The 21936-nt window shown below is 40.3% G+C and overlaps 1 protein-coding gene across 1 annotated transcript; it reads left to right on the top strand.

Moving 5' to 3' along the window:
• Nucleotides 1-5621: 5621 nt before the first annotated feature.
• Nucleotides 5622-7011, top strand: RNASE6 (ribonuclease A family member k6). The gene is made up of 2 exons (XM_045823238.1): nucleotides 5622-5875; nucleotides 6238-7011. The coding sequence occupies exon 2, from the start codon at nucleotides 6243-6245 to the stop codon at nucleotides 6705-6707; it is 465 nt and encodes a 154-aa protein (XP_045679194.1). The 5' UTR covers nucleotides 5622-5875; nucleotides 6238-6242; the 3' UTR covers nucleotides 6708-7011.
• The last annotated feature ends 14925 nt before the right edge of the window (nucleotides 7012-21936 follow it).

Genomic DNA, 21936 nt, shown 5'->3' with positions numbered 1-21936 from the left:
CTTAGACAGAACCCCTGGGGCACAAAGATTGAATTGCGTGTGACTCTTGGGGTCACGTAGTCATGTTTCCCAGTTCCTGGAATTACAGCCTTCCATGTGCATTAATCACTTAAGCCTATTAACTATAACTGAAGCTAAAAGCTTTAACTCTTGAGTTCCCCTTTCAGTACCAACACTTTAATTAGGTGACTGAACACCTTCCTGAAACTCAAGCCTCAATGAGTAGCTAATGAATATAGCTTGGTCATTGTGTTCCAAGGGCAGCTTCTCAGCTTTGCAGTTCTTCAGGGCACCTGGGGATGGGCAGACACCTGGGAGATGATGGCCTACATCAACCATACTCACAAGAGATTAGTGTTAACCCAGGAGTTCTTCATCAATGATCAATTTTCATATGGGGAATACTGGTTGTCTTCTCACTTGATAAATGCTGCTTCAAAATGTAGTAGCATACAGGGGATGAGTAGGGGATGAGTGGAGGTGGATGAGGGTAGGGGGGATACATGACAATAGAAACAATACAATAAAAAAGAAAAAATGTAGTAGCTTATTTGGGGATGACATTCTGGTCTCCTACAGTCATATTTTAGAGCAGTCTATTCTGATCTCTTACAGTAAATGTAAACAAATACCTCACTTTAAAAACTCTTTAAAAGTTGCTTTTATTAAATAGTTAAAATGGTGGCTCAAAATAGTATAAGAGGAAAGTGGATTTAAGTATGTATTTAGTATAAATAGCCTGTGTTTTTTTAGCTGTCTCGTATCCACTTAGCCCCATTTAGATAGCTGCATATTCACTTCCCTTAGAGAACAACCCTTTCCCTTTTCATGTGCAGTTTGGTGAGGATGTCCATCAGGGTTCCCAATCTCTTCTACAGAGCCAGGCGGCGGTCATGAGAGTCAAGCTAAGCTAACTGGACGCTCTTGTACAGCACCAGAATAGACCACCCCAAAGTATACTTCTTTGGCTTAAGAATTATTTTGAGAAAGAGCAGACACAGAAGGGGCTCTGAAAGCAGACTATAAATTACCCTTTTGTGGTTGAAAAGGGGGTTCTATGGAAAGTAACCTTATAAGGTGATGTAATTATAAATTCCTAACTGGGCAGATCAAGGTGGATAGTCAGCCCTAGGCATTAACTTTTTAGTAAAAATTCACTTAAATAAGCCCTGTCCTTGTGTGTGTGTGTGTGTGTGTGTGTGTGTGTGTGTGTGTGTGTGTGTCTACCTTTGAAATAAGCAGTAACCACCCTTCAGAGGGCACATAATTTTGTTAACTATCATGTAATCCAATCCCTACCTTGTCTTCTCCCACCTCTTCCTTAATTTCCTTCCTTAATTTCAAATGCATGAATTAAGCTGTTATTCTCCACAGTATATGAGATCCTGCTCCCCCAGCATACATTGTCAATTTGGCTCAAATAAATTCATAAAAAATTCTCCACATTTTTTAGAGTAAATTTAGTTACAAAGGAAATCTCTATTTGTAAGGGTGGTACCCTCTCTGTACTGGGAGGAAAAAGATGACTTTGAGTTACAAGAAACTCTTATTAATGGAGAAGTCAGAGTTACATCTATGTGATGAAATTTAGCCTAATTTACTGTGCTTTTCCTGGTCACCTTTCCATAATTTGCCTCTTCCACACTCTTCTTCCTTTGTTTTAGCTATGAAGATATGTAAGCTTAAGTTCTAGCCATCTCTTTGTGTTACTCATCTCTGAGTTTTTCTCATGTATAGTATGAAATATTCATGTTAATAATTCTCTTGGTTTTTCTCATTAGTCTGCCTTTTGTTACAGAGGCTTTAGCTGAGAACTGATAAGGACAGAAGAAAAAGATTTTTTTTCCTCTACAATGTCCTCAGAATCTGAGTTTCAAGTATTGATGCAGAATTAAAATATAAATTTGAACTGGATTTATACCCATTAGGCCCTGATCTCCAGCTCCCCTTTACTGGGTTCCAGCTATTTCCGAAGACCAATCCTTCTGCTATATTTTTCATATGTAATCTCTCCCAGATTCTTTCAATAAATTCCCACTCTACTCCCACCACTATTCCATTTCCCCCCTTAGCTCAAAATGGTTTGGATTGCTTGCAACCAAAAACTCTAATGAATAAACTCTGTCTGCAACATTTGTGGTCTTCATGATCACCTGTATGGTTATGCCATCCAAATTTTGGGATTTTCCATGTATACTAGGTGCATATCCAAAAGAAATGTCAACTTTCTTTAGTAAAGCACATAACTGCCTCCATAATATGACTTCTGACTGCTAGGCTCATCACTTTTCTCCTAACAGCATCCATACCTAGCCAATTACAGTTCCAGGAATATGCCATATACATTTCAGCCACTGAAACTTCTTTCTTAGTTGTTGCCACTGCCCTGTGTTTATAACCCAGTTTAGTTTTATGACCATTGAGTAGCCTGTAGACTCCAATTCATGGTAATCCCTCCCATTTGTTAAAAAACGAAATTCAACTGAGTAAATTTGAAGACCTAATTGGCTTTATTAAGTGATTCATGAATCAGGCAGCATCCCATCTAGCAACTAGAAGAGTGCTCTAAGGGGATGTACAAAATGGAAGGTTTTGTAGGAAATAGTGTGGGGCAAGAAAGCTATTAATGAAATAAAAGAAAAGGTTATTTGGGAGCTGGAACATCTTTTCTTGGGGGGGAAGAAAAGGGAAAGGGCTTTTTTTAATGTAGATTGCCTCTTCTTTCTATGGAGGATGGAGAGAGCCTCCTGGACAGATTACCTTACTGGGGCTTGACCAGAAAATTCCATACTGGTCAAATAAGATTACTTACTGAATAAGTTGAAAGTGCAATTAGATCAGGTATTAAACCTATGTTTGGTGCCTGAGTTGAGGGCCAAGCCCCCGGTTGGAGGCATGTGAGAGGCAACTGATTAATGTTTCTGGAGCTCTTTGATGTTTCTCCCTCCACTCTCCTCTCTCTAAAAAGTATGTAAATAAAATCTTTTAAAATTTTTTTAAAGAAAGAAAAAAGAAAACACCATAGACCCATAATGACATTACTTGTATTAAAAGTCTATGATACAAAACCTAGATTCTTCCTATGATTTATAGGGAAGAAAACATTTCCTTTGACTTTCTTTGGGTCCCTGGCTGGTTCTAAAAATTAAACTGACAAAGACAGATCAATAGGAAAAAAGTCTATGAATTTTATTAATTTTTTACATGTACATGGGAGCCTTCATGAGAGAATGAAGGTCCAAACAAATGACCAGAGCAGGAACATTTTATACCTTTCAGAAAAAAAATCAAAGGGGTTTGGTCTATAGGTAGAAAATGGTAAAGATAAGAGTTTGTAGATTCTTCTGGTGCCCTCTCTGGGCCAATTAAGTGTCTATCTTCAGTAAAAGAATTTATTTCCTGACTTTAGGCTGAAAGAGCTATATTTTTGGGTGACAAAGTCTGGTTTCCTTCAGCATAAACATAAAATATCTCTCCATTTGAACCTATTTATATTTTTTCTATATAGAGTTTTATAGTTTTCCTCATAGTGATCTTGTGCATATTTTATTTGCTTTATACCTAAGTATTTCATTTTTCTTGGGTGCTAATGTTATGTTTGTCTTTTTTTGTAATTTCAAATTCCAAATGTTCATTGTTGATATATAAGAAAGCAATTGATTTTGGTACATTAACCTTGTCTCCTGTAAGTTTATTATAAACAGATATCATTTTTTATCCTGTAGATAATCAGAGCCATTAAAAGCATTACACAGGAGTGTTTCACTATAATACTTACGCTAAGGGATACTAATCTGCAAGTAATATGTGGAATGGGTTGGGCTGTAAAAGAGGCTAGAGGTAGAGTCCATGTAGGAGGCTTTCCTGTGAATTCTCCACCATACACTAAGTTTCTGAATAAGGGAACTGTATGACTGTTACAGAATGGACCTGTTGGGTGAGGGTGGAGGCAAAATACTGTTACCAAAACAAGTCCTCTCCTCCAGGGTCCTTCTGCCCTAGGTCTGTCTTTGCCCGCCAACAGGTGTTAGAAATTTTGGCTCTCAATGCCAGAGTTTGGTAAAAAGAAAAGGAACTATTTATTCAAAAGTCACAAGTTTAGAGTGATGATGAAATGTCACCATTAAAAATTCAAAGCTTCCTTTAAAAAAATCCACCAACACATATACAGTCTTGCCTTCCCCTCTTTGCCCAGTCAGGCCAGTCAAGGGTACCATATCTCAGGAAGAGAAATACAAGTCCATGCTCAGCTAGACTCCTGGTTCCCACTTGTAATCCATGCTGGGCTAGGCAGGCCTCCCAGGGTTCCCAGCACCATCAGCTGCGTCGCCTGGTCTTAATCCAAAACCACTTGGCAGCCTCTCATGGTTCACCAACGAGAGTCCTTTCACCCTGTTTCTTCCTGCATGGTCTCTCATCGTCCCCCTTGCATTTTTTCGAACTGCTAAGAGAGAGCTTCGCATGGCTGCTACATCTTGCTTTCCTGCTCCCTAAGCCGCATGGTCAAGGGAGCCCCCTCTCCACTCCCAAAACTGCGTGGTTAGACCTCAGCATGGCTGCTGCACCTAGGTTTAAATCTTGGTGCAGCTCTTCCTTCGTAAACCCATTCCCAACTCCTCCCACAATTGGCTACACCTGCTAGCACTACCCTATTTTCAGCCTTTCTGGGCTGCAATAGGAAGTCCAGGCAGGTGTGTCCCCATGACGTGGAGCCAACCATCTACAAGCTCTCATGCAGGCGCTGTAGCCTGGGGGAGCTGCCTCCATTATGCCTGGGTGAAAGCTATGCATACTTTCTGGCTCCAGTCAGGCTTTAAGACTAGTCTGCTGTTATTGATATACAAATGGGCTGTTAACTGAATGATTGGTGGTGATATGAAGCTGTCCTGTTATTATTGATATGCAAAATAACTCTTGGATGGCCCTGCTCCATGTGTCTCATTCCCCAGCCAGACTTGTGTTGGGGAGGATATCCTATAATCTGGGACACCCCAGGTTCTGGAACCCATTACAAATCTCCTCTTTGGGTGGGGGGGGGGGCAGCACCTGGATGCACACTGTTACAGTACCAATGGAGAGATAAGAACAGATTCAGTAGGCAAATACCCTAAATTTTCCCTTCTACTTCATGTGTATGGATCTCTTCACACAGAGTTACCTCTTGGGGATGCCGTTACCATTCTCTTCACCTAACTTCTAATTAATTCTCAAAACTCATTTCAGGTGTCATGCCCTCCAATAACCCCTCCTCTCTACTACCTCCTCTCACTCCCCTGTCATTTCCCCCATCAGAGCTGTAATTGTTATTTATATTTATTAATGTATAATGTATTTGGCTGTTTAGCTGTCTCTTTCATTAGATCATAAGCTCCTGAATCTGAGTAGCCCAGAATCTGCTCTAATAAATGTACACATAAATAATTCATTTACATCTGTTGTTGGAACTCACAAAATTACCATGTGGCAACTATTGTATCAGATTTACTTGGTCTATTTTCTCTTAAGAAACAAAAATCATAGAACTTTATAGAAACTGAAACTTCAGATCAGGAAGAAAGCTCTCAGCCCATATGAGGAAGTGCTCAGTTCCTGAAACCTGAGTTTTTAGTCACATTGTTTTTTTAAATAAGCTTATTCTTCCTGTGTCTATAGTGATATCAACACTATTTTAAACAGAAAGTCTGAAGATCTAGCATCTCATCCACACTGCTCACAAGAAGTTATCTTCCAGGCCTTACTTTCGGGCTCAGCACTCTCCCCTTGCCGCAGGCAGACAGCTGTGACTCACTGGGGACAGCAACAACTGCTGACAGCCTCTGAGCCTGAGGCTAACTACTGCCTCTATTCTCAGCAGAAGCCCCAGTGTGGAGACCAGGTAAGGGAAGCCTCAGAGCTAGGGAGCAGTGAAGGTGGCTGGAAGGTTTAGGTCTAATAGGTGGAAGGTAAACAGTTCAGGACTGAAGAGGGGAGAGACAAAATTTCTGACGTGGGGGCCATTGAACATAGTACAGGATGAAGAGAAGAATTAGATCTGCCAATCAGAGGAAAAGTCTTCTTCATATTCCTCTTCACTGAGCTTCAGGTTCATCATAGAATTGTAAGGCTCAAGTAGAAAAGATGGTTAGGAAAAATAGCTATGACATCTTACATGGCACAATAAAAATCTAAATAGTTATAAATAATAATGTTGCTTTTATTGCTTTTACTACTGCAATTCTCTTACGTCTTCCTACACAGAAAAGATGGCGGTACATCTCTTGGTACACTTTCCTCTCCTTTTACTGCTGCTGGGACTATGGGAGCCAGTGTGTCTTCTTTATCCTTTGCCTAAAAACCTCACCAAGGCTCAGTGGTTTGAAATTCAGCATATACGGCCAAGCCCTCTCCAATGCAACAAGGCAATGCTTGGTGTCAATGATTATACTGGGCACTGTAAGCCTCAAAACACCTTTCTGCACGACTCCTTCCAGAATGTGGCTGCTACCTGTGAGTTGTCCAATATTGTCTGCAAGAATGGCCGGAAAAATTGTCACCAGAGTCCAAAGCCTGTCAAGATGACTAATTGTGATCTTACTGCAGGGAAGTATCCTGACTGCCGCTACAAAGATGCTGCCGAGTACAAGTTGTTTATTATTGCCTGTGATCCTCCTCAGAAGAGTGACCCTCCCTATCATTTGGTTCCTGTACATTTAGATAAGATTGTTTAAAGTTTTCATCACTTCCTCTCGCTTGTTACAGGCTCTCTTAATGATCTCTTCCACATTTTGTTGATTTCCCTGGTTGCCATTGAAGAAAAGAAAAAGTTTTGGTTGAATTAGAGTGCCAAGGTCACCAGACCAGATTTAGGACAAAAAGAAATAGGATTCTTTTCTGCTTTGAAGCTCTGTGTTTCCAAGGATGGCGACAAGGAAAACGGCAAAGAAGGACCCAGGCCTCCATATTTTTAAGCTTGGAACTTTTGCCAAGCTTTGTTGCCCTGCATTAACATCAATAAAATCACTTTCTGCTGCATTCTAATGAGTGTGAGTAGGAATGTTTGAGAATCCTTTTGTTATCAGAGGAGGATGGAGACTGAGGCAGGTCTGCCTTGGTGTGGTCTGGAAATAGGCCATGGTGTTACGGGAAAATAATTTCAGGGACACTTACATAGGAGGAGTTTAGTAATAGTGGCAAGATTTATAAGAGCAAAAAGTAAACAGTGATAGTGAAGCAGGACACAGCATAGGAAGAACTCTGAGACTGCAATACTGTCACTGGTCAGCATTTAGCACCCTGGTTGCCAGGAAACACCTTTTACCAATTAGGTAGAAAAAATAGTAAACCGAGGCAGGGAGGAGGAAAGAGACAAGTTTCACAAGCTAACTCAGCAGTCCTAAGCCTGTTCTGATAATATTGCCAGGTGTTTCAATATCACAAGAAACACTATATTAGCAAGAAAGAAAGTCCTTGAAATTCTATGTAACATTTCCACTATCTGGGAAAGAAAGCCTTGAAACTGTGCTCTCATCCCAAGGCCTGAATGTCGGAGAGGGTCCCCGGTGCCCAAAGAAAGCGCCCACAAAACAGCTTTGGTTAATTGCCTACCTCTGGTCACTATCTGTTTTAGGAGGGAGTCCCTGATGCTTACAGAAAGAGCCCATAAATAACTTCGGAAAGTGCCCCAAATTTTAATTAACTGCCTCCTGTCAGGTATTTGTTTTACAATAAGATGACCAAATGGAGTCTGGAGCAAGATAAGAAATCAGACTGACAGACCCCCACACATACCTAAGTTTGGGTAGTCACATCCTCCCAGGAAAGCTGGCACCACATTTACCCATTAATCAATATGTAACTTTTTCCCTCCTATCCCACCAGCTATATAAGTCCTGAGGAAAAAGGACTCTCTCTCTCTCTCTCTCTCTCTCTCTCTCTCTCTCTCTCTCAGCGGGGGGTGGGGGGGGGGTGGGGGGGTGGTTCTTGGCTCTTGAGCCACAGGGCCTCTGGCCACCTGGCCTCAGGCTGCCCAGGGGCTGGCCACCCTGGTCTCCAGCCTCTCTTGCTTTTCTCACCCTGCTTTGCTCTGAAACTTTGCCTTTCACCCCCTATTCTACCCAGTCCTGTTCTCTTCCATGGAAGCAGACCACTAGTAAACTGATTACATACTACTAGGTTTGCTGATATGTAATTCTTTACGTGTGTCAGCAAGAAGAACCAAGTTTCTCCCGTCAACAATAGTACATGCCCAGAGAGGCAGAAAGAGCAGGCCGGCTATAGGGCAGTGATCGTGTGAACTCAGGGAACGAAGTTACAGAGGGAAAAGGAGAGTACTCTGCTGCCACTCACTGCTGCCCTGGTTGCAAGTCCGGTGGGGACCCTTAGAATTTAGGAAAAAGAAAGCAAAAAAAAAAAAAAAAGTGCCTGAGAGAAGGTAGGGGATGAACACACCGGGTTCTTCATCTAGTTTCCATGTATTTCCTTGGGTTTGGGAAAAAGCAGGCTTCCTTTCAGACTACTCAGTCTCTTTCCTGGATTCTCCAGGGCCTGTGCCCTTCTCCACTCCAATTCTTACACTGACCTTCCCAGGCTAGTGCCTTCCTCCTTGCATGGTCATCATTTTGGCTCCTACTGAGCATGCCTCACAGTTTTGCTTCATACTTGACTTCTACTACACATGCACTTAGTAAGAGAAATACTGTGCAAAATAGAGACAGACTCAGAGAGCAGGATGATAGCTAAGGGGAGAGAGGAGGTGGAGGGATTCAGTAAAAAGGAAAAGGACTCATAGACATGGACAACAGTGTAGTAATTGTGGTGGGGAGGGGGATGTAAGGGGATTAAATGGTAATGAAAAATACAATACAAAAAGAAATTGAAAAAAAAAAAAAAAGAAATTCCCCTGCACTATCATGGCTTCTACCATGCATGCACTCAGTAAAAGGAATCCCCCCCCTCACCATTTTCTCTCTCCCTTTGGTAATCTAGCTGAATGATGCCAGTTACCCTCTGGGGTGGCTATAAAGCTACCTTTCCTGCCTAGCCAACTAGGCAGGATGTTTTGTACCACTTGGCAGAATGATGACAGTTACTCCCCAGGATGACTGCTCTGTTTGTTCCTCATCTTTTGGTAATTAGCTAACTAACTGTTTACTCTAACACTTTCACAACAGTGCCAGCCTAGAGAGATCTAAGCTTGCATTTGCCAGTTTTCCAAGAGAGCTATTTTGATCCTGGGTGTAGGGGAGGACAGTAATTTTTTCTCTATTCTTTTTGGTTGTTGGCTAAGAGCCCTCTGTAATATAAAGTCAGATATATAAGAAAATAATTTTAATTACATATGTACATATGGGAGCCCCACAAAGCTATGGGACCCAAAAGGTAGTATTACTGAACCAAAGTGTGGTTCGGCTGCCTGCCACCATAAAAAGGCAAATTCTGGAGGCAGATGCTGGTGGTAAAGGAAAGGATTTTTGTTCAAAGGCTCAGTGATCTGGGAGGATGGGGAACTTCTCATTTCCTGGCTCATGAGGCTCATCTCTTCCACAAAACACAGGCAAGACCCAGCTGTACCCAGCAAGACCAAAACTAAAGGCAATGCCCAAAATTCCTGCTCCATTTTAAAGTGCTATCTTTTGGAGCCTAAAGTGACTACGTGGACTGCTGTCCAGCTTTGGACTTCCTCCTCTCTCCTGGAGGCTGCATGTGGTGCTGGCACCACCATTGGCCATGCGGCTTCTAGCAGCAAGGTCCCATGCTCCTGGGCAGTGGAGCTGGTAGAGGCACCAGTGAATGCTCTACTAGGTCAGCAAGAGAGAGAAGCTTCCTCCTAGAGGCCATGGAATCATGTGGCCCATGAAGAGAACAAGCCAACACACTGTCCAAGTGCAGGTTCCAAACAGCAACCACAAGCCTCCCGAGCTTTCTTTTTTTCCCTGGACTTACATAAGTGTCCTGTGTGGATGGTTAGGTCCTTTCTCATAATGCCCAAATAACTTCCCAAAATTCACATGTTCCAGCAGGGTCCACCCCTCCACCAATCCCATCTTTTCCCTAGGCTAGACTGACAGGTTTTCTCCGGTCCTGCACCTCCCCCTGTCCTCTCGCCATTCTGACTTCTCTGGCACATGTGCCTGCCTTCCCCTGGTCCCACACCTGGAAGGGGGCAGGAGGGTTTTCCTCCTATCCAATTATCTCGCTAGTCTTGCATGTGCTTACTGCAATACTTCCTCTTGCTGCAATCTTGCCTGGGGGTAGGTGATCTGCCACCAGGAGCAGGAAACTCTGCCCTAGGAGTGGAGCATTTGCAAGGCACCAGCTTGGTTACCTGAACACTGCAGCCTATCCACTACCTCGGTTGGTTTGCAAACTTCTCTAGTGGTCCCTCCTGCTCCCCGTCTTCTACCTGCTCCCAGCAGTCTGGCCAGGCTATCCATATCAACTCCCTCCTTCAAAACTCTGGACCCTTGTATTTTCACAAGGGCAACTGGGTGAAGGTCTCATTCTTCTGAAATTACTTCCTGCTGGCAAAGGCCATAGTCTTACCTATCCCTAGGTCCGGAGATCTTTTACTAGCCAACAGGTGAAGGGGGTCAGTAATGGATGGAAGCTTTATGTGAGGGGGAAGGGTCTTGCAAAGTCCAGGTCATTTGGCTGTCCCTAGGGAGCAGCATATGTGATATCCAAAGAAAGGCATTGCAGGACAAGCTGGCATCCTTGTTGTATTCTGGAGGTGATGTGTTTGACAAGAAGGTTAAAAGACATAGTCCAAAAATGAGGAGAACCACAGCAACTACAATGCCACAGATTAAGTTGAAGGAGTGCCTTTCTTGGAGGAAAGTGTACAAGGTGTGTCACAGCTGTCTGAAACTCTTTTGTCTATCATAATTAACTCAGATCAGGCTGAGGGGAATATTCTAAAATTTCCCCCCTCTGAAGAATTATGGGCCTTTTCTCTCTGAACCATTAGGGCAGAAAAGGAAAGCAGTTTTAAGCAAAGCCAATAGACTGCCCTGTACTTCATCAACTCAACAATCTAGTCCTGACATGTCAGCCCAGCCAAACCATTGAGTCTCATTTCAGGAGGTGGTGATGCAGACGGACTTTTAAAAAGAGGCCTATACTGTGTAAATAAGCAAACAGGTAAATAAGGTCATAGGCATACACCCTATGAAAACAGGAGGAACACAAAGGTTAATGCACAAAACAAATCATAAACCAGTCTCTGAGTTCACAAGACTGTCATTTGAGAAGATGTCCAGTTGCAATGCTTTTTCTGGAATGATATTAAACAGTGCCAATATCCACAACTGGGCATTGTGATTTTCACTGAAATACAATATTTCTCCTTAATATCACCCTCATTGTCATCAAAGAGACTGCATTAAGACCAGTTTTAACTTGGCCTGGTAATTTGCATAAACACAACAAGAATAGCAATTACTCACATAGGATCTTTAGATCTGCTTTGCTGAAACTTACACAAGGAATCTTTAGATTGAGCATTAGTCACCCACTCAGGGCATAGAAGCCAAGTCACAGTTGCCATCAGGTTTTGCCTACAATACCTATAGATTTGGATAAATTCCTCAAGTTCTTAAGGTCCCCCCAAAATGTAGTGAAGTTTATTCTTTGCCATCTTTCAGGAAAGCAACCTCCGTTCCTTTCCTGGAAAGACTGCCATGAATCACATGACCAAGCAAGGTATCAGGTTATTTTGGCAGTGGGCTTTTGTTAGCTTTGAAAGTTTATCTCAGTTCCTCAAGGCATTCTGGTGACATCCAGAGTTCAGGCATGTCTCTTTTAGACATGACATTCCAGTCAAAGTCTTGGTTAATAAAATCACAATTACAAACTAGTCTTATTGGATTTATGCAATGAAATATATTACCATAACTCACTCATTAAGAACTGCCAACCTCTGCTCTGGCTGGTGTAGCTCAGTGGTTGAGTGCCAGCCTGCAAATCAAAAGATTGCTGGTTTGATTCCTGGTCTGGGGCACATGCCTGGGTTGCAGGCTGGGTCCCCAGTGGGGGACACATAAGAGGCAACCACACACTGATGTTTCTCTCCCTCTCTTTCTCCCTCTCTTCCATTCTCTAAATAAATAAATAAATAAATAAATAAATAAAATATTTAAAAAGAAAAGACTTCTTTTCTTTTCCCGCCAACTTCTGGAGGGATCAGGTAGGGGAAAAAATATAAAACAAAAACAAAAATTCTTATCCTTTTAACAGTAGAAAGGACTATTCTCAACTCCGTATCAGACAGCTAAAAGTGGGTAATTAACATTCCTTAGATTTGCAAACACATTCCATAACTTCTCAAAACATAGGCTCTTCTATAAGCAGAGAAAACAAATCCTTGAAGGATTTCAAGGGCCCATTTTAGAATAATTCATAGCCATTTCCAGGTTAAGAAAGTCACCTTCTAAAATTCAAACCCTGGGATGGTTATCAAGCATACTTGACCAAAAAGATTATTCATTATAAAACAATATTAAATTATTCATTTCCCCAAAGTGACAATATAAAGTATCATACAAATATAGGTTAGCAGAACCTTAGTGCTGAGGATTGAAAGATTGTTTTCTTAAGTAATCAAGAAACTGATTAAGAAAATATGACACAGAACTATTTTAATAAAACATAAAAGCTTTGTTATCTAGGTAGAAAATTTTCATAATGTCTTCTCTGCAGCAGAATAATAAATACAGAAAAAAAACTTTGTACTTTTAACAGAGTGAAAGAAAATCAAACTCTAATTCTGTATTAGTTTACATTTGGCATTTAAATTAATTTACTTAATTTTATTTAGCTTAACCATAAATAAATTTACCCTCAAGATTAATTTTAGTAAACATTCTGTAACTTTCTTAGTCCTTTTTAGTTTATCTCTTCTTATTCAAAAACAACCAACTTAATACTCCTTTTTCTCTTTGGATCATATAAATCTTTGCCACTTACAAAAATAACCAACTTAAGACAAAACTAGTTTCCTTTAATTTTCTTCAAATGTATCGCCATACCTTATACCTTGTATTACCACAAATATAATTTTTTTCCGTCTTAATTAGAATTCTTAACCCCTAGAAACTTCACTTTCTAGTGACAACTTAAAAAATAAGCAATTAATATTCTTCAGATTAGCAATTTTATGAATACATTTTATAACTTCAAGAAATATAGGCTCTTTTATTGACAAATACACTTATAATTGTTCAATAAATAACTTATTAAACAATTGCATGAAAGACATATTCATTAACAGATCCAAATTTATCTTTTAGTTTTTCTCTAACAAGAAGACAAAAGTAGATAAACTTGAGACTTATATAGCAATCTATGTGTCAGTATTACATCTCAATAAGACATAATCTAGACATTCAATGACCATCTATTATTCAATCTGGCTAAGAAAATTTTAAAGCTTCAAATTACCTAAGATATCTAGAACACTATTTTTAAATACATATACATTATTACCAAAAACTTTTACCTAACACCTTTTATTTTTATTTATATCTATTTATTATTTTTAAAAGATTTCTATTCATTTATTTTTATTTTTAAGTATATTTTATTGATTACACTACTACAGTTTTCCCAATTTCTCATCTTTATCCCTCCTCTGCCCTACACCCCCAAACCCTCCAGCCATCCCCTCCCCTTAGTTCATGCCCATGGATTGTACATATAAGTTCTTTGACTTTTCTGTTTCCTACACTATTCTTAACCTCTCCCTGTCTATTTTATGCCTATCAATTATGCTTCTTATTCTCTGTACCTTTCCCCCTCATTCTTCCCCTCCCCATCCTCACTGATAACCCTCCGTGTGATCTCCATTTCTCTGATTCTTTTCCTGTTCTAGTTGTTCGCTTAGTTTCTGTTTTCATTGGTTTTCTTTTTTAGGTTCAGTTGTTGATAGTTGTGAGTTTGTTGTCATTTTATTATTCATAGTATTTTACCTTTTTCTATTTCTTAGATAAGTCCCATTAATGTTTCATATAATAAGGGCTTGGTGATGATGAACTCTAACTTGACCTTATCTGTGAAGCACTTTATCTGTCCTTCTTTCTAAATGATAGTTTTGCTGGATAGAGTAATCTTGGATGTAGGTTTGACATGCTTTCATGACTTGGAATATTTCTTTCCAGCCACTTCTTGCCTGCAAGGTTTCTTTTGAGAAATTAGCCCATAGTCTTATGGGCACTCCTTTGTAGGTAACTCTCTCCTTTCCTGTTGCTGCTTTGAAGATTTTCTCTTTATCTTTAATCTTCAGTAACTTAATGATGATGTGCCTTGGTGTGTTTCTCTTTGGGTCCAATTTCTTTGGGACTCTCTGGGCTTCCTAAATTTCCTGTAAGTCTATTTCCTTGTCAAGAATGGGGAAGTTTTCCTTCATTATTTATTCAAATAAGTTTTCAACTTCTTGCTCTTGTTCTTCTCTTTCTAGCACCTCTATGATTCAGATATTGGAATGTTTATAGTTGTCCCAGAGGTTCCTAAGTCTCTCTTCCTTTTTTTTTTTGAATTCCTGTTTTTTCATTCTGTTCTGGTTGGATGTTTATTTCTTCCTTCTGCTTCAAATTATTGATTTGAGTCCTGGTTTCCTTCCCTTCAGTGTGGGTTCCCTGTGCATTTTACTTTATTTCACTTTGGGTAGCCTTCATTTGTTCCTTCATTTTGTGACCCAGCTCAGTCAGTTCTGTGAGCATCCTGATTACCAGTGTTTTGAACTCTGCATCAGATAGGCTGGCTATCTCCTCATTGCTTAGCTCTTTTTTTCTGGAGTTCTGATCTGTTCTTTCATTTGGGCCATATTTCTTTGTCTCAGCACACCTGTTATGTTGTGGGGGGGTGGGGCTTTAGGTATTCACCTGAGCGAGGCAACTGTCTTTGCTGCCTTGTGGTGCTGTCTGTGGGGTAGGGGTCAAAGAGGGAAAAATGTGGCTTACTTGCTCAGCTCTAGCCCCACTTTCCAACAAACTCTGTTGTGTGAGATTGGGAGTTTCTCCCACCTTAGCAACCTGCACAGCTAGCTTGAGTCTTTAGTTTCCCATTCAGCCAGCCCCACCTTGCTCCCACGGTCCTCTGCCTTGCCTCAGATCCTCTCTGCCCGCCTGGCTGCCTGTCTCCATCCCTCCTATGGGTCTGGTGAATGTTTCTTTAAGTCCTTGGTTGTCGGAGTTCCATGCAGTTTGATTTTCTGGCACTTCTGGTTGTTTATTGTTTTTAGATTGGTTATTATCTTCCTTTTGGTTGTACGAGGAAGCAAAGGGTTTCTACTTACACCTCCTTCTTGGCCACCTTCACTCTTGGTATAACTCCTATTTATCTATTTATTATTTCTTAATATCTTTATGTGATCTCAAAGTCAATTATCACACAAGTTATTTTCTTAACAAATTATGTAACAATTATAAACTATTTTTGTAAAACCAAGCAAAACAAAAATACCATATTTAATATTAATAAGTCTAAAATACATGTCTATTTAATTAAACCAAACTCAAACTAGCTTTAATATAAAATATTTTCCTAGATCATTTGATTCTGAAAGGCACTTGGTATAGTTTCTATTTTGCAATTTATGTAAATATTCAATTCCTTTAAGCCTGTAATATTAAGCCTGTAATTCTTGTAATATTCAATAAAATATTACAACCTAGTAATATCATCTGCAGGCAGAAAACACACCATATATAAACACAGACAAACACATATCACAAAGCATACATATAAACAGAATTAATAATAACTGTAGAGAATATACAAGACTTTTCATTTACCCTTGACAACTTTCAAGGAGGCTGGAGATGGGGGAGTGAGGCAGTGGGGGGATTAGGCATGGTGACTTCATCCACTTGTTTTTTGGGGGTTGATTTTTTAAGATTTTATTTTTAAAGAGAGGGGAAGGAGGGGAAAGAAACATTGATGTAAGAAAGAAACTGATTGGTTGCTTCTCGCATGCACCTCAGCTGGAGACTGAACCTGCAAGCCAGACATGTGCCTTGACCAGGAATTGAACCTGCAACCTTTCATTTTGTGGGATGACACCCAGCCAACTGAACCACCAGTCAGAGCTAAGCACTTATTTTTAAAAGTGCCAGTTTTTTTTCTTTAGTTACCTCAGCCTCTGGCTGTAGAGAGCTATGTTTACACTCCTGAACACCCAGCAGGAAGACCTGTTGGGACTTTCAAAATATTCCCATCAGACTTTGAACTACTAGCTTTTAATTTTGATAAGTTTATGATCATTTATTAAATTCTTTAAAACTTGTTTAAATATACCTATTCTTATAATCCTTTATCCTAACCTCTACCATTTTTTCACCTTCTTGGAAAATCTCCAACTTTTTCTTCTGCATTAAAAATACTCTCGTTAATTAACCTAATCAGCACCTGTAATACCCAAAAAAGGTAAATAGCTAATTCAAAAGTCTCAAGTTATATTTTTTGTATCTATTTTTTCTTCTTAAATGCCAGGAAATTGTGCTTCTATTGTCCTTTTTTTTTACAATATCTGCAAAAATATGAAGATAAATAAAAAGGGATCTGAGTGGCATTTGATTTTTATTCTAATTTCTGTCCTTCCATCTTATTAAGTATATCTTAATGGCTAGTTATTATACCAATATGAGAGCTCTCTAAAATTTTTAGTTTAAAAGATTTTTCAATTCAAAACATCAACAGTCTGGTCAGTGACAGTCAGATTTTAATAGCAGCTCCAACAATAAGCCTTTTACACCTTAACCAAAGAAGCAGAAAGGCTTACATGAAGAGAATGCAAAAGATGCAGTTCTCATAGACACAAAAGTTCACTCTCAAAGCAAGCCAGAGAAAGCGCAGACCATCATTACACAAGTGGTCAGGATGGTGGGGGTCTTCCACAAATGTGAGGTGCCTTCAGCCACAAACCTGCTAATTTGTGGCACCAGGCTGGTACTACTGGAATGAGATTTTACAGCACTAACAAGCAACAATGGTTTAGACAACAAATACCTGCTTAAGAGCTGGGTCCTCTTCTGACACACTCCCCTGAGAGCCTATATAGCCAGACAGACAGATACTTGGGCAGTCCATTTGACTGCCACCAAGTGCACTCCAGTAAGTGCATCAGCCAGATGGTGGAGACCAGAGAAAATACTTTTGCTGCTCACAAGCCAAGCTCTTAGGACACAGAATAAGATGGATGAAAAACCCTCATTTGATTTTTATACAAAGGCTCACGGCAACGTTTGTCTGGAAAGATGCTGGTCTGGAGAGATCCGCTTAACTCCTCAGCCTGTGAGACCAGCTCAAACAACAGACTTATTGGGAGTCTTACTGAGATATGAGATACCATATCTCATGGTATTTCCCTTTTAAGACAAAATGACATTAAAAGCCCCATAGACATAAAAGAACAAAATAACTGTCCCTGGAATAAAAGGACTAATTAAAAAATTACATTAAATTAAAAAACATCAAGAGTTACTAGACCCAAGAAACTAGTTTCACAAATATTTTCTCCTGCCAATCTACATTTAGCAGAGAGAAATAGGCTCACCACTTTCAGTTTCCACTTAATCCCACAGACAAGAAATCAGAGAGACTGACGGGTTAAAGTGCTTATCACCTCTCCCAGCTGTGTTCAGATGTCCAGGATTCCTCAGCTGCAGCACTCTAGGGAGCAGGCAGAATTCCATCCAGTAATTCTTCTGGCTGGCTCACCAGATTGTGGGGGCTAAAAATAATAGTGCTTTTCCCTTTACTTTTTAAGTTCTTTTGGCTGGGCTAATAAATTAACAAAGATAGAAAACAGGAGAAAATCAAAGTTTAATGCATTCACATAGGCATGATAATTCCAAAGACAGTGAGGCAACACTGGGTATAAAAAACACAACATTTTTTGGACAAAGGAGAGATGGGGGAACAGGATATTTGATTTCGGAAGTGAGAATGGACACAGAATAAGATGGATGAAAAACAGTTGAGAACAGGCAGTTGAGAAAGAGCAGAACACACATGGCAGGAAAGTTCCTGTGAGGCAACTCAGAAACAAGGAGATGCAACTTGGCCAAGTGATTCAGTTGGTTGCAGCATCATCCTGTTTACCAAGAGGTCAAGAGCTTCATTTCTGATCAGAGCACACATCTAGGTTGTGGGTTCAATCCCCATGCAACCAAGTGTAGGTGCAGCTGCCTGCTACTACAAAAGTCAATACTTGAGAGACAGGTGCTGATGTAAAGGAGAATGGTTTATTTGCAGATGCTGGTCATCTGGAAGATGGGAGGCTGAAGTCTCAAAGCTCATCTTCTGGGAAGACGGAGAACTCATGTCTCAAAGTCATCTCCTTCTCTCATTGGAGGCAGAGGTTTTTTATAAGGAGGGATAGGGGAATAGAACAAAAAGATCAAGGAAGGGAGTCACAAAGTTCTCTATGTTCAGACTAGCGCTGTTCATCCTGATAAGGCAAGTGATGTTCTGGTGTACATCATCCTGTTTAGTCATCATGGGTTCACATCATCCTGGCCCCATGAATGAAGGGCAGCAAATCTGCTGGAGCTGGGATGCTTGAAGATCTAAGTTTCTATCTTTTGAAACTAGTTCCTAGGATTCTGAAACAAACATGGTGTTCATCTACAAGCCACATATTAGTCAAAGTTAGCACTCACAGAAACGATGTTAGGAATGGTAGGGTGAGTTACAATTTCCCACTGTTACAACTTTTCACTGTTACACCCAGTCAGAGCACATACAGGAAGCAACCAATTGATGTTTCTTTCTCACATGCATGTTTCTCTCTGTCTCTTTCTTTCCCTCCCTCTCTAAAAATCAATATCTTTGGGCAAGGATTTAAAAAAGGAAAGAAAGAAACAAAGAAATACAGGGTATATCTAGCCAATAGCTCCTTGTCTGAAGCCCTCTTGTTTGCCATACTTAATTCAAATTGGGCCAAGTCAGCATTTTAAGATCTCCTTTCTGAAACAAATTTCTCAGTCTGATTCTGTTAAGCTGGGAATGGGGTGAGTCAAAGTTTTTTTCTGAGTCGTTTGTTTCTTAATAAACAGCTTAAAATTAATATCCAAAAAAGACAGCCTTAGGGTGGCAAAACTTTGGTACCTTTATTAGTAATAGCTAGTATATCATAAAAACCAAATAAATATCAAGCTGGTGATGGTATGAATAGAAACAATCATCTATCACAAGACCACCAGGAAGTATGGCCCCTGGTGAGTACTTTATTTTTTGTCCCTTTGTCTTGTCAATCATTAGTACCTGAATTACGCTATTAAGAAAGTACTATCCCTGGTTGAGTGGCTCAGTTGTTTGGAGCATGATCCCATACACCAAAAGGTTGTGGGTTTGATCCCTGGTTGGGGTGTACATGGGAGGCAACCATGAATCAATGTTTCTCTTTCACATGTCCCTCTCACTTTCTCTCTCTCTCTCCTCCCATTCTCTCTCTCTTTAAAATCAGTAAACATCCTCAGGTGGGGATTAAAAAAAGAAGAAGAAAGTACTGTAACAAGGACCTGTTAGTAGAGAATTTATGCACAATTTATGCAAAACTGCTGGGTTCTCTGCTTTGCCACTACATCCCCATAAGTAAACTACCCTTCAATAAATTCTGTCATGTTCTGTATTGCCTGTATTGTTCTCTGGTCTGCAGATACCTTCTCATTACAATGGCCATTACACCTTTGCCCCACTATGAGACATTTACTACCTGCACAAGTTACTTAGCTCTGTAGACAATCAGGTGTCTCATTAAGAACAGTATACTACACATACTCACTTTAATTTGTAAAATCTGCTAAACTCTACTTGGTCTGGCACCTTGCAAATCACCAGCCATACAAGGACAAAAAGAACTGGTTTCTGTTCTCTAATAGCTTTCAGTTTGGTGTAAAAGACAAACAAGAAAACGAGTTTTCAATAAACTAGTGATTTAGTGTTAGTTGATTTAGTGTTAGTGATTTAGAGTGATTAGTGTTAGTTGTCAGTACAGTTGCAAGATCTAAATGAACAATATAGATATAAAATTGGCTTAATGAAATTCTTGGTACATCATAAAGTTAGTTCCATGTCCCCTCAAATTATTACAAACTTCAAGGAATGTTCTTTTATTTCTCTGCAACAAGACATTCTCAAACAGCCCACCTTCTAGTCGGCTCCCAATCTTCTTTCACCTTGGGACAATGACTTGCCACAGTAGTCGAGTAGCTTTGTATTAAATATTATTGTTGTACTTTTGCCAGGTGGCTTAGTTGGTTGGAGCATTGTCCTGTACACCAAAAGTTGTGAGTTCTATTCCTAGTCAGGGCACACATCTCAGTTGTGGGTTTGATCTCCAGTCAGGGCATGTATGGAAGACAATCAATTGATGCTGTTTCCCTCTCACATCAATGTCTATGTCTCTGTCTCTCTCTCCCTTCCTCTCTCTATAAAATCAATAAACATATCCCTAGGTGAAGATGACAACACTGGATTCTGGTGTGGCAGGAAGGAGCCAGAGGGGGAGCCAGCCAAAATCATCTAGAAGGAGGGAAGTGGAGAAACTTAAGGTTTTCCCTATAGCCTGTAGTGATGGATCCCTCCCTCCCTGAGGGATTGCACTGCTTTGCCTTTACAAAAACTGCTATGGTAACCAAGGGTGTTTACTAAGTTTCTTCTAAATAATTTTTTTCTTGATTTTCTTTTATTCATTACAAGTCCTAGTCTTGCATTCTGGGCAACAATGAAAAGTCTAGATACACATAGAAGAAACTGCTTTTTCCCTTCATAGGAGAGGGGACAGGGTGGTCTGGGGAGCACATGTAAAAATTAGTTTTATTGAAGTATAACTGGTATATTTTTACATCATACATATTTAAAGTGTGCAATCTGATCAGTTGTAACATATCTATACATTTATGAAAACAATCACCACAATTAAAATATTGAACAATAATCCACCCAGCTGCATTGTCATAGAATTCAGAAAAGGAAGAAAACTAACCTTCAGAGTCACTCTACCCAGACATGTAGCAAGAAGAAACTAGAGAGTGACAAATAGTAATAATGAGCTTGAAGTACAGTTACCACATTCACTTATAAAGCATGCCCAGTGAAGAGACAATGTGGGGTAACATCCAGGATCCACCTTGACTGAAGGAACTCTATCTTAGATGCCTGACCATGATTCCCTGCTTCAGTAAAATTCCATAGTTGAAACTGACCTAACCACACCCTTAAAGTACAACAGAATGAAATGCTTCCTTTCTCTGATGGTCTGCAGGCTAGTAGCTCCTGCTATAGATATCCTAATTAACTAAAGGAATTCTGCTTGAACTTGAGCAGCCCCCTTGTCAGCAAAAAGGTGAGAAAATATGCACAAAATAATGACTGTTTTTCAAAGAATCACAGGTGCTTGGTAACTGGACTCAGATCAGTGGTGGTGTTACAGAACAAACAAGGGGGGCCTGGGACGATATACTATTATTGAAAAAAGGCCCCCAGGTCCGTCATGTCCACCGCCCAAGGAAAGATGTCTCTCAATGCCAGAGATTCATGAAAAGGAAAGGAAATGTTTATTTAATGCTATACAAACTTAAAGTAGTGACCTAATGTCTTTATCAAAAAATCCTTAAGTCCCTTAAAAGACCCACAAACAGACACAGTCCTTCCTTCCTTCCCCCTTTGCCCAGTCCAGAGTACCGTATCTCAGGAAAGGAAATAGAAGTCCATGGCTCAGGCAATCTTCTGGTTATTCCCAGTTAGTACTCCATCTCGACTGGGAGACCTCCCTGGGTTCCCGGCACCCTCAGCTGAGTCACTGGGATCTCTGCTAAAACCAGGTGGTGGTTCCCCCTTCTAAAGCTGCGGGGGTCCCCACTCTGGCAAAGGCACGTGGTCCTCTTTCCCAAGGCTACGGAACAATCCCCACTCTGTCCAGGCCACATGGTTCTCTCTCTCAGGGCTGCGGGAAGGGAG

The sequence above is a fragment of the Phyllostomus hastatus genome, unplaced genomic scaffold, assembly GCF_019186645.2.
Source record: "Phyllostomus hastatus isolate PE091 unplaced genomic scaffold, TTU_PhHast_1.1 phas_scaffold_501, whole genome shotgun sequence".
In the NCBI taxonomy this organism is placed as follows: Eukaryota; Metazoa; Chordata; class Mammalia; order Chiroptera; family Phyllostomidae; genus Phyllostomus; species Phyllostomus hastatus.
The sequence above is the reverse complement of the archived record's forward strand: the minus strand, read 5'-3'. Positions and strand labels throughout refer to the sequence as shown.